Source organism: Nelumbo lutea, chromosome 8, assembly GCF_056320005.1.
Source record: "Nelumbo lutea isolate HS-2025 chromosome 8, American lotus-T2T, whole genome shotgun sequence".
NCBI classification, from domain to species: Eukaryota; Viridiplantae; Streptophyta; class Magnoliopsida; order Proteales; family Nelumbonaceae; genus Nelumbo; species Nelumbo lutea.
In genome coordinates, this window is record NC_142691.1 from 56323268 (window position 1) to 56335683 (window position 12416).

The following is a 12416-nucleotide window of genomic DNA, read 5'->3' on the forward strand; positions in this document are numbered from 1 at the left end:
TTGGTTTAAAAAAAGTAGTTCCTTTCTTGCTTGCTTTGAAATTTGAATCAACTTTAGTTTTCTTCACAGCCACAAGTCTCGTGCATTCTCCGGTTCCTCTCTCTCTTTCTCTCTCTCTCTGTCTCTAACTGGCCATTTATCAATCACTAAAGCTCTTATTTTCCATGCTTTCAGGGCTTGCCCCAGAATTTAATCTTTTGTCTCAGAAAATTGACATTTGTCTGTTCTGATTAATTAGCTCTCAAGCAATAATCTTGATTTATTCTCGACCAGAAAAAAGAAATCAGAGAGACCCATTGACCCATCTCACCCTGAATCGAGCTGCCTTGTAGTATTAAAGCTCATCCATCTTTAGTTCTTAATTTACTTTCAATCTATCTACTCCCTGCAACATGGAACCCACCAACCCTTCCATGAATTCCGGCGACGCACGCATCGACGTCGAGTTTCCAAGTCGACATGTATCATTTTCCGACCAACCCAACAAACCAGATACGGCGCCGGCCACTGTTCCATTGCTCCTACAGCCGGCCTATGCCCGATCAAAATCATCTATCTACGATGAGTTACGGAATTTTCGAATAAGCCTCAAGTGGTGTGCTCTCGATCACTCTTCATGCACCGGCAAGTTTGTCTCCTACCTTGCTTTCGTTCTGCTCACTGTCATAATCCCCATTGCCAGCTCTCTATCCGTGCGCTTACCGCCCACTGCATCCGCCGACGACCCAATTTCCTTCAACAAGCTGGTGCAATTCCCGGAGTCCGGCCTCGCTGCCATTGCCTTCTTCACACTATCCGGCTTCTTCCGGCGATATGGTCTCCGGCAACTCCTGTTTCTTGACGCGATGCAGGATGATTCTCCATTTGTCCGACGTGGGTATGCACGGGAGCTGGACAAGGCCTTCCGGCACCTGGCCTTCATCCTCTTGCCTTCGTTCTTCGTCGAGTTCTTCCACAAGATAATATTCTTCTCGACGGTGACCGTGTCAATCCCATACATCAGCGCTTCAGTCCCTTCAAATTCGATCATGTTCATCGCAGTTTTGGTCTCGTGGGTGTACCGGACGGGCGTGTTCTTGCTGGTCTGCGTGTTGTTCCGACTGACCTGCGAGCTTCAGATACTTAGATTTGAAGGGTTTCACAAGCTGCTGGAGGGGTGTGGGTCAGAGTCAGACTCCTGTGTCATATTCCGGGAACACATGAGGATCAGAAAACAGTTATCAGTAACCAGCCACAGGTACCGTTCCTTCATCATCGGCTGTCTGGTAACAATCACGGTTAGTCAATTGGGAGCTCTGATGCTGGCGTTGGCTTCAAAATCTGAGAAGAGTTTCTTCAATTCAGGTGATGTTGTGGTAAGGACACAAGAACAATTTCTAAGTATCAATTTCATTCTAGAGTTAAGGGTAATTGAACCGACCAAACCGATTATGTCAATTTTGATTAACATTTGGGTCTGGAGTCGGGACCGGTTTTTGCTGTTCCGAAAGATTAAAACCCTAATAGATTATATAACTAATGATATATATAATAGTGTACTTTGATGTTTTTTGTAATTTTTGTTTTCATTTTATGTTTAAAACGATAAATTTCATATAATTTTGGGTATAAATATAATTTTATTTCGATTAATAATCAGTTCGATTTTGGGTTTATTTGATAGAATTGATTCATAATCGATTTGGTACTGATCCACCCTTTTCTTTCTCGAACCAGACCAATCCATTGACAGCTCTTGATTCAAATATAATAACCTAATGAGTTCGGCTTTATTCAGTGCAATGACAGCTAACCATGGTTTTCGAACGGTTGACCCGGACAGTAGTACCATTCGGCCCTGGGAATCGTTCAGTCAATCAATTCCATTTAATCTCAAATCCAGTCCCTAATCAAAAATCATTGAATTGATCAATGATCTATTGATACAGACAGTCAAATCATTGATTCATTCAACGGTTTTTAGTCATTTTTAATTTTTTTAATTTTTGTTATTAAAATAGAATGTTCATTCCAACCAGATGGTCAAATCGTCAACCTTGCATTAAGAATATCTCTGTATTTATGTGCTTTATTTCATTTCATGAAGAAATATTTTCAATACAAGATTGCAAAAGGTTATTTGAACAGTATAAGCATGGTGGTAGACCTGAACACTAATGGCCCAGAAACCAGTTAGGGTACCAGTTTCATTTTCAGTCCTAAACCATTGAATTGATTAGCGATCTGTGGATCCGGCCGGGCAGTTGAACTGTTAGTACATTTGACTCAAATAACGACTTTTTTAGGCCAATTTTTATTTTTATTTTTGAAAGTCGACTCTTAAAATATTGATCTAACTTGTAATGTTGATCATCAAAGAAGAGCGTAATCATGAATATTAGCTTCCGCCAGCCTTGCATGAATGAATCAGGCTCTAACTAATTTTGTGGATGAGGGTTAATTGCAGGTGTGCTCAGCAGTGCAGCTAAGTGGTTTCTTCTTGTGCCTACTTGGAGCAGCAAGAATCACTCATAGAGCACAAGGGATTGTAAGCATTGCAACAAGATGGCACATGGTGGTGACATGTACTTCTTGTAATGCTGCTGAATCAGAAGCATGGAAGAACCTACTGCCAATTGCCAATGCAGACCCCAGTGACGACCATTCATCACACACTCTTGCCTCAATACCCTCCTCCCAAGACACATCCTCTTCTCAGACCAGGCAGGCTTTAGGTGAGTCATGTTCATGTTCTTGTATGTATTTTTCTTCTTTTATGTTCTTGTATGTATTTGATCTACCCCTTGGGTTTCAAGTATCAACCCACCCTCCCCTCATCGACGGGGTTTTTTGACTGCCGATCCGGGTTAGTTTCGGGGAAATTCAAAACTTTGATGACCAAGGACAGGATAATGATGGAATATGTCCACCTTGCTCTAATTCCAGCCCCAAACCTGCCTCCACTAAAAAAATCAATTTGCAAGTAGAACCAAGACAGGGCAAAGTAAATTCGAAGATCCCCATTTTTCATAGAGACGGGGATGGGGTTGGGATTTCTAAGATAATCCTGAAATGATGATGGCCACAAGACTTTACAACAGCAAATTGGGAACATTTCTCATAGTTTATATTGTAGTTAATATGGAGATATATTCCTGATGTGCAGCTGTGACTAAGATATAGTCAGTGTCTTATGGTCAGTAGCAAGGATCAAAATACCAATACTTTCAATATCAAAATAGGGTATGGGTATACATTCGTATGATGTATCCAAATATATGTAATGCATCAATACCGATATTATACACCCCAATCCATGTAATATTTTCATCCTTTGTCAACAAATCTGAACTTGGCAATTAGGCCCCCAATTTGAAGAAAAAATTGGCTGTGCACATTCAACATGCTGTACAGAGGGCCGAGGGCTCCCCTTAATTGACAATGGTCTACATGAACTCCATGTTACTAATGATACTAGATGTATGGTTGTGTTGACTATAATTAAGGGTGGCCATGAGTCAGAGACTTTCACAATTTATTTGAGTTTGGTTTGTGAAAAGTTTGGGTCAGTTTGGTTTAAACCGAGCTTCGAGTCAAATTCGAGCTCGATATATAAGCTAGTTTACTAATCAAGTCAAGCTCAAGCCCAATAAAACTAGACTCGTGAGCCTAGCTTATAATAAATAATTTTTATTATATATACATACATACATATAAATAAATATATGTATATAATAAACAATTTTATTATATATAATAATACTTTTATAATTATTTTTTGTATATAATATTAAATAATTTTTATAATTCTTAATTTTTGCCTAAATTTAAAATATATATATATACATATAATTTTCAAAAAAAAACTTTATTTATAATTGAGCTCGAGCTGAACCGAACTCGAACTTGCGAGCTATGAACCGAGTCGAGCTCAAGCTCAAGTCTCTAGCTCGAATCAAGCTTGAGCTCGACCTCAAACCTCATAGTATTCTTGCGAGCCAAAGTCAAATAGCTAAGTATTCAACTGGGCTCGACTCAAATCCACCACCCCTAACTATAACGTGTTAGGAGGAGAGAGCATCGGAACAGCCCAAGCTGTCGAATATGTACAGCTAAACTAGAAAGGCCGTGAGCCTTTGGGCTGGATCAAGAGAACCCATCCAACATGCAACAGCCCAGGTAGATACAACCCAAGACCATAGATGGGCGTCCCCTTTATGGGTCAATTTTTTTTTTGGTCCAAAAACTTTATCAATGGAAGGAACTTTGCACCATCATCTTCTATTGCTGGGCTCAGTCCTGAGTCCTGTACCCATGAAAGTGGGTTGGCCACGCTTTGGGCTGGACATTTGGACTAGGATCATAAACACCCAAACTTTTTAGTGAAGGGACTCTCCATAGGCTCTGTTTGTTTGCAGTGCAAATTATTCACTGGTGTAAATGCATGTACTGGTGTTTGTGAAAAGTAAAATAAGTAAAATGATATGGTTCCAACCTTATACGAAAGAGAATAGAGAAGTAGAAGGGTTGTTTGTTTGGGGATCCCCATTTTATATAAGAGAGAATTGAGAAAAGAAGAAAGTAGTACAAATTTTGCAACAGCTTTTGGAACTCAAAATTTACACTGTTAGTGAGTGCAAATGAGATAAAAGTACAAATTTTTTATTAGATAGGAGTGAAAATCATAATTGCAAACAAATGGATGTAAAACTGAACAGGGTGCAAAATTTGCATTTGGTTCAGATTTTCACTGCAAACATACAAGCCAAAAGGGTTAAGAAATGTGCTGTTTTTCATTTGTTTCTTAACATAGGATAGGGTAGTATTGGTAGGGTATTGTTTAAGGGAAACCCATGTCTCTATTTTAATATATTAAGTCAATTTTGATTAACAGAGATGGGTATTAATATTAAGCGTTGTACTGTGCAGTGACATATTTGCAACACAACAATGGTGGGATCACATTGTTTGGATTTGCACTTGACCGTGGATTACTTCATACACTGTTTGCTTTTGAATTTTCTCTAGTATTATGGATATTAAGTAAAGCTGTCGTTCTCTCCTAAGAAAAATTCTTTTTATGGAAGATGGGTGAAAGATGCTACTCTTTTGACTACACTTGGGATAGTTACTCAACCTTGTTTTGAGTTGGTTATTAATTTTTCTACGGGCTTTCACCTTTTTTATGCTTCGTTATTTGGGTTTTGTGGGTGGGGGGGATGGAGGCGTAAGATCATAAGTAAAGTTTTTTTAATTAGATATTTAATATGTAATAGTGTACTGAAAAAACTTTTGTTTTTTGATATGTCAAGTATTTCACCTGATTATAAAAAATAAAAAAAAAAGTATTTCGTCTAAGTTTTCAACTTGAGGTATCTCAATGTTTAGTTTGTATATAAGAGATTGAGGAGGATTTCACATTTTAACCCATGAAATTGGTGCATTCATTACTCTTTTGGGTTTTGGGTTAAAAGGGAAAATGTTATAAAATGGTCATGGGCTCAACTTTTTTTTTTTTTTTTGGTATCAATGGGTTCAATTATGATACCGGAAAATTTATCGCCAATCAACTGATATCATAAAAGATGTGATATTCATCCAAATTCATGGATTGCTTTGATTGGTCAAAAATCTTTCGGCTGAATTTAGAAGGAATACAAATGTAAATATGTAGAGTACAAAATTTTATATTTTGTATTATTTTATATGTATTTATGCTGTACGTATTTGCATTTGTACTACTTCCAAACTCAGCCCCGAACTTGATCATGGATTTTTCCATTGTTTTTCCTTTATTATGGATTTTTCCGGTGATCATGGTAAAAAGGCAACCCAACCCCGAACCTGATCCGACCCCAAAAAAAATGGGTTGGGGACCCCTATCAAATGACCCGAACTAGAAGGCCAGACCCCTATCACATCTTTTCTAAATAACATTTTCAAATTGGCATTGAAATTTACGGTTGAATTGTTCGAACCAGACGATTAAACCTGTATTTTTGGTTAAAACAAACATTGACATGGTTAATATTTTGATGAATTCCAATAAATGCCCATATCGATGATAATTCCATTTTTTTACCATCAAATCTGGAGCCTGTTTTGAAGGGTTTCAACATTGATGGAGTTATGTCGAAGTAATTAGTTTCACGGAAATTTTGATTTTTTTATCAATAACAAAACTTTCAATAATCAATCAGAATAATTAATTTTACAAAAGGGGAGAGATAAACTCTCTTTAACTCTCTAGCAGAGGCATGAACCCCCCACACACTGAAAATTTGATTTATTAATTGGATTAAAGTATATTTGGGATTTTTGGGTTTTTTACCAAACATCACCTCTAGCTTTTCTATACGAGGGTCCACCTAGGGGTGTCAACAGGTTGGGTTCGGCATGGGTTTCTCTCAATCCTAACCCAGCCTTCTATTAGACAATTTTTGTATACCCTTAGCTTCAATCCGATTTGATGTACTTTTGTTATTTAGTGAAAATAATTTAAATTATATGTTTGATTCATGTTGTTTGGTATAATTTTGTGTAAGACCCTAAAACTAGACACTTATAGAGACTCGTGTTAGTTTTAAACGTTCACAGCCATTGGATAAGTCTAGGGAGATTTATTCTGCCAAGGCTGATACTGGTGTGCCACCAAATGTTGGGATGGCCTGTCTTGGCCACCGAGGTAAGACCCAAGGCACATGCAATATGGGATTACTTGAATCCTTGAACTGGACCAGAATTCCAGTATTGCCCTAGACCTTGGAGACAGATGGGCAAAACTGGAAAGTTACACCTGACCCCTAGACTCGATTATGACACTTCACTAGATGCCGAATCGGGCTGTCTTTGATATGCCAATCAGTGAGATCCTTAGCAGGGATCAAAACCTGGGTATGTTGGGATAGTCTGAATTCATCTGAGTGGGTGATCATAGTGACAGGATCAGCCCCTTTGTCGGACAAAGGTAATGATCGGGAAAGGCACTCTCTCTCATGGAAACCAAACTGTCGGCAGTTGATTTCAATCGTTGGAATTTTGTTTTGCAAAATTAATATATATATATATATATATTCGTAACTGCATATTTACAATACATACGCGGTTTCAAAATGTTTGCAAATGGTTTTAATTCACGGGGTCCATGTGAGAAGAGAGTGCGGCACTGTTCCTTGCAGCCGAGGGAGAGGTTTCTCTTGTCGGGCAGTGCTTGATCATTATGGGCTGAGAGGTTAAGCGTAAGACCATTTAGGATAATACCTTATGGGTTAATCTTGCACCTGCCCACAGTCCCTGGGTTTTTATAAGATGGCTTAGCCTAGGGACCACTTAATGAAAGTGTTGGGCCCATAGGGTCCATATGATGGGCTCAGGGGGGGTCACTGAGTTTTTTAGTGAATTCGGCTGGGCCGAACCCATGTGGCTGGTGTGTAGATCAATGCTTGGGTCCCACGCCATACAAAGAAGCCCAACTGAGCAGCAGATCGGAAACTAGTTAAACACTGAACACTTAATGAGCCAAAAGCCCATTTCGAACTGGGCTGATATGACCACCTATTCATGGGGCGAATCTGAGATTAATGTTAGTAAAAGGATTGGGTCTTTAACCTTATCCACTCTAGGAGACCAAATTCAAATTAGATTTGAATCTGGTAACCTCCTGATAAGATCAGAAGAAAACTAACTTAATATGCAGATAGGATTAAGATTACCCCCATATCCAAATATTGATTTGGATTGGGATAACTCCTAATTAGGAGGTTTCTTAATCAAGAAGAAAGAGGAGAAACCCTAACAGAAATATCAGATTTCGAACTAGGGTTGGTATGCAAGAGATACCTCCTACGAATTGAGATTTGCTCTCACACAGACTCCAGAGAGAAGAGACACAGTTCAGCCCTCTTCGTCCCTGGATTTCTCCTCCAACAGCCGCCATTCCCTATTGCAAGATTGGATCTTTGCAGCAATAGGAAGTCAAGAAATCAGTTCTTGACAACAGTCTTGCAAGAAAGACCAAAAGATTCGGTGTTCAAAGTTTTCAGATGATTCTTGCAAAGGATCCAGTGTAGGACGCACCCTGCTGGTTCCGTTTCATCCACAGTTGTGTCATCTTCAGCAGGAGCGGATCTTGGTTTCTTCTTTGGGCGTGAACACCAACTTTGGGAGATATTGTTTCTTCGGATCAGGTATAACCATTCATGTTTCCTTTTGGTTCAGATCTGGTTTGATTATGGTTCAAGTAGAATCCTTGAATATTGTATTCTAAATTTAGGGAATATGATTCCCAATTGGAAGAATGTAGAAAAAATTTTGAAATTCACCCACCCATTTCGCACCCTTCATGACGTCCATTAGATGGATCTTACCATTCTTTCACCTTCCAGTGCCCCAACCTGAATCCCACCCAACCTGCCTTAAAAATACATAATTTTCAAGTCCAACCCAACCATATAGGATCTAACCCGATACTGACCCAACCTAACCCATAGAATTTCAATTGTATTTTTTTAACATGCTTTGAAGACCTGAAATCCATTAATTTAGGTAGAAATCTGTTTAATAAATTCTAACGTATCATTTTTCCTATATAAAGAAGAAGAAGAAGAAGAAGAAAACCAAAACCAACATATAAATAAAACTTACACTCTAATAGAAGTCAAAATGATAAAAGAATACTTTGTATATATGCATAGTATCATGACCCGGCAAGGCGAGTCAGCCAAAACCCCAACCCGACTTAAATTGAAAAATCAAAATCCTAACCGATCCTAAAACCGAATATGCTTGACCCTAATCTAACCCTATAAAGTCGTGTCAAGCTGAATTTACCCTTTAACCCGACCCATTGACAAACCTAGGTCTACCTTGCAAAGCCCTCTCAAACGGGCACCTAATGCTACCCTAATCCAAACATTGTCTTTATCCATCGTTCTTACTGTAAGACTAAAGTCAAATCAAGTAAAAAATTTAAAGCTCTACTAGTCTACTAGGTGCCAAATAAAATAATTCAAGACCAACCATCCATCAATTTAACTAGGGCTTAGTTCATGGTGTTATATTTAGGCAGATTTCTTGGGTTCTTAATAAATTTTATAAGTTCCCTTAATAATTTTTCCTCATCTTTCTATTTCTCTTATTTCTATTCATGGTTTTAAAAATCGATTTCAAAATAAAAATGTTTTGACCATTGGTTTGTGGATCAAACAGTTTTAGTGATGTTTTTAAAATTTAAAAATAAAAAATAACCTAATACCACTCCCTATCCAGTGGGCACTCGCTCATTTAGGATTTTTTTTATTTGAAGAATTGATTTTGAGGCAGGCACAGGTTTTGGAATTTTATAACCTGTATGAGTACGGATAGGGAGTGGTATTAGTATAAATCCAACCTTTCCAACCCATACATTGAATCTACCAAAATAGCCCTAATACTTATAATTAAATTATTATTATAAGACAATTTTATATCGTATGTATCAGATTTAATAATGCCTTGAATTTCATGTGAAAAATAATTAATAATTTGTAGTTTCAATCAAATAATTGGAAATTTTAATATTTATTCATGTTAATTTGTTTATTTATTGTTTGTGTAACAGAAAATAACAGGAAATTATACGTGAATTTTGGACTTAACCCACCCCTCTCAAATTAGATGCGAGTTTGAGAGAGCTTTGCATTTTCATGTGCAGAGAAGCTTTGGATTTTGAAAACCCAAGTACCAAAGTTTTGGGATGGTACAGGTTGGGAGGTCATTGAAGGTGGGGGAGGGTCTAGAATTTACAAAACCCTACCTGAATAGCTGAACCAGCTCCATTGCCATCCCAACTGAAAACTGTGTATGAATCGAATGATTTAGCGGTTCAACTATCTGAGTCAACAGTTCATTGACTGGTTCAACGTTTTTTTAAAAAATCCAAGCCAAGTAAAAAAACAGAACTGGATAGGTAATTGGTACCCGGTCGGATAGTTCAACCGCCTGGATGAACGACAGTTTTAAAACCATTTTTCTTCTCTAGGTGTCCCCATCCAATTCACTTCTTTTTCTCTAATGTTGTGTTTGGTTTGAAAGAAAAGGCAGTGAAAGGTAGGAAAACCTAGCATGCTACAAATATTCTCCCTCTGCAACAGTTTCCACTCGACAGCACGCGACTCCTGCTACCTCGTCTTTTCATATAACTCCATTATGATATTAGCTTCTACACTCCTGCCTGTCTTCCAAATTCACTGTATTGACTTGTGATCCTAATGACCGTGGCCTCTGATTTAAAACAAAAAGACCTGTAAGCTGATTTTACTGTATAGTTCCGAGTATTATTTCTCTTCCATGGTACCCCATTTTCTTGGCTGTTTCTATTGGATCTTATTTCTTTTAATAGAGTTATCGTCCCACCTTCAAAGGCCACTTTTAATAACTGTTAATTCCAGGTTCCATCTGAACTCAAAATCACTGGGACCTTGGAATTCTTGGGAGATTGACTTTGCTCCTTTTCTTCCTGGTATTACCCCGAGCAGACCAGGTATCCATGGATCTGTAAATGCTCCAACGTTTCTACTATCCATGATTTGCCAGTACAATCTGATTTAATCTCCTGCAATAAGACAACCAGCATTCATTCTTTTGGTTGGAGAGGCAATTAAGTTGGTCAATTATTAGTTGGAATTGAAATTTGTGATGAACTCACCAAAAAATATTGCAATCTGTAATTATTTAAGGATTTTTTTTCTTCGCTTCTTTTTAATGAGGAAGGCTTTTTCAAATGATCATTGAGATCTCTTAGCCTCCATAACAGTATAAAAAAGAGAACTTACAACTTGGAAAGGGGGAAAAAGAAGAATTCTACATCTAATTTAATCCTCCGGGAATCCTAAAAATCTGTTTATAAGCTTTGCAACTGGCCTGGCATCTCCAGGTGGGTAAGGAATGAGAGATTCCAAATCCATGCCTGCGATAGTTTGGTGCAGCGTTTGTGGGCGAGCACAAAACAAATGCTTCCTCTCTGCTAGTTCTTCTGCTAACTCACTCTGATGGTTGTCCATTAAATCCTCATTCACCACTACAATAAGTGGTTTACCAAGCCGCAATGTCTCAAATATGCTTCCTGAGCCTGCATGGTAACACTGGTTATTCAGTGATCCTTTTTCAAGAACGCTTATTTAGCAGATTAACCAGTTAAATTTATGACATTCTTCTATATATTCTTCTTATTAGTATAAATGCAAGATTAGTGTAAAGGGTTCGATATGATACTAGAAAAACTTTTAACCAATCAACCGGTATCATTAAATTGGTAACCAATCAGATGATTATTTATCAAACAGGGGTTTGTGATTGACCAAAGTCCTTTTGGTAGCATGTCTATCCAGCAGCATAGATTTTTCTTTAGAAATAAATATATGCAAGATTAATATAAATATCTATCAAACGTGTGGAATATACATAGAAAGCACAATATATATTCTAATCAATTTTCTCCTAGCAGCCACTAAGTTCCAATTACCACCTCTCCCACACCCCACCACACCCAAGGAAAAAGGGGAACTGAAACTGGAGTTTCACTTCCCCCTTTTTCTTGATCATCCTACAAGGTGCTGCAGCATAGAAAAAGATGGTTTCTGGAAAGAATAGCTCTTCAAGTGAGACCAATTTATTAGGTGCTCCAGATTGATGAGCATGGGCTAGGATTCAGCCAGATTGATGAGCATGTTTGACATGTCTAACATGTATCATTAAGAAAGTAGTGTGGAATACCGTGATCCCTTATACATACTTAGTTTATGTGAAAACATTACCTGCATGACTAATTACAAGAGATGCTGATTTTAAATATTCAGCAATGCTAGATGAAAAAGTAAAGTAGTCTACGGCCAAGGATCCATCTCCTATAGACTGCATTAAAGAAATATCTGTAAGACAATTGACTTAAGCATCAAATCAACATATTGAATCCTACCATACAAGCTAGATGTCTGAAGATATAAGGAGGTCCATCTTAGTTTAGATCAGATAAATGTTTAAATCTAACAGAGTAAAAATTGTTCTCTTATAAAGGTAAATGCTTTCTTGGTCCAATAAAACTCCTTGGACTCAACTTCAGACAACTAATTTTATCAAATGAAATCTACAAATAGCCAACCAGAAAAAGAAGAAAAAAAAGACTCAACTGAATATACACTTGGACCTTCAAGCATTGGGGGAGTCTTTAGGGATAGACATGGAACAATTTTGGCTCTATTTCTCCAGTCCAATAGGCTATGGAGACCCACAAGCAGAAATCTCAGCATCATTGCAAAGTTTAAGACCAGATAAGCAGCTGAATCTCAGGCACATGGAGGTTGAACTTGAAAGGGACTCCATGCCGATAGTAGGGTGGATGAATAATAACAGCCAAGGGATTTAGATATATGGATAAGCTTTGAGAGTTATTAGGCAGTTAG

The 12416-nt window shown here is 37.8% G+C and overlaps 2 protein-coding genes across 6 annotated transcripts in view; one reads left to right on the forward strand and one right to left on the reverse strand.

Moving 5' to 3' along the window:
* Window positions 1–270: 270 nt before the first annotated feature.
* LOC148844316 (Ras guanine nucleotide exchange factor K) lies at window positions 271–5345 on the forward strand. The gene is made up of 3 exons (XM_088959135.1): window positions 271–1355; window positions 2447–2714; window positions 4909–5345. The coding sequence occupies exons 1-3, from the start codon at window positions 393–395 to the stop codon at window positions 5043–5045; spliced, it is 1368 nt and encodes a 455-aa protein (XP_088815261.1). The 5' UTR covers window positions 271–392; the 3' UTR covers window positions 5046–5345.
* A 5270-nt stretch (window positions 5346–10615) lies between these two features.
* The window catches only part of LOC148844317 (glycosyltransferase family protein 28), a 45476-nt gene continuing 43675 nt past the window's right edge, over window positions 10616–12416 (reverse strand). For all 5 annotated transcript variants that reach the window (XM_088957828.1, XM_088957827.1, XM_088957829.1 and 2 more), the window contains 2 exons: window positions 11772–11868; window positions 10616–11086 (listed from right to left, as the gene is read on the reverse strand). In XM_088957828.1, the coding sequence (XP_088813954.1) occupies window positions 10830–11086; window positions 11772–11868 (354 nt within the window). In that variant the 3' untranslated portion in view covers window positions 10616–10829. The remainder of the gene's footprint in view (window positions 11087–11771; window positions 11869–12416) is intronic.

What these genes read in the sequence shown, in the direction of transcription:
- LOC148844316 (XM_088959135.1), top strand. Translation starts at nt 393, where the DNA reads ATGGAACCCACCAACCCTTCCATGAATTCCGGCGACGCACGCATCGAC. An exon ending in TCAATTCAGGTGATGTTGTG is followed by an intron (nt 1,356 to 2,446) that starts GTAAGGACACAA and finishes GGTTAATTGCAG; the next exon opens with GTGTGCTCAGCAGTGCAGCT. An exon ending in TCAGACCAGGCAGGCTTTAG is followed by an intron (nt 2,715 to 4,908) that starts GTGAGTCATGTT and finishes TGTACTGTGCAG; the next exon opens with TGACATATTTGCAACACAAC.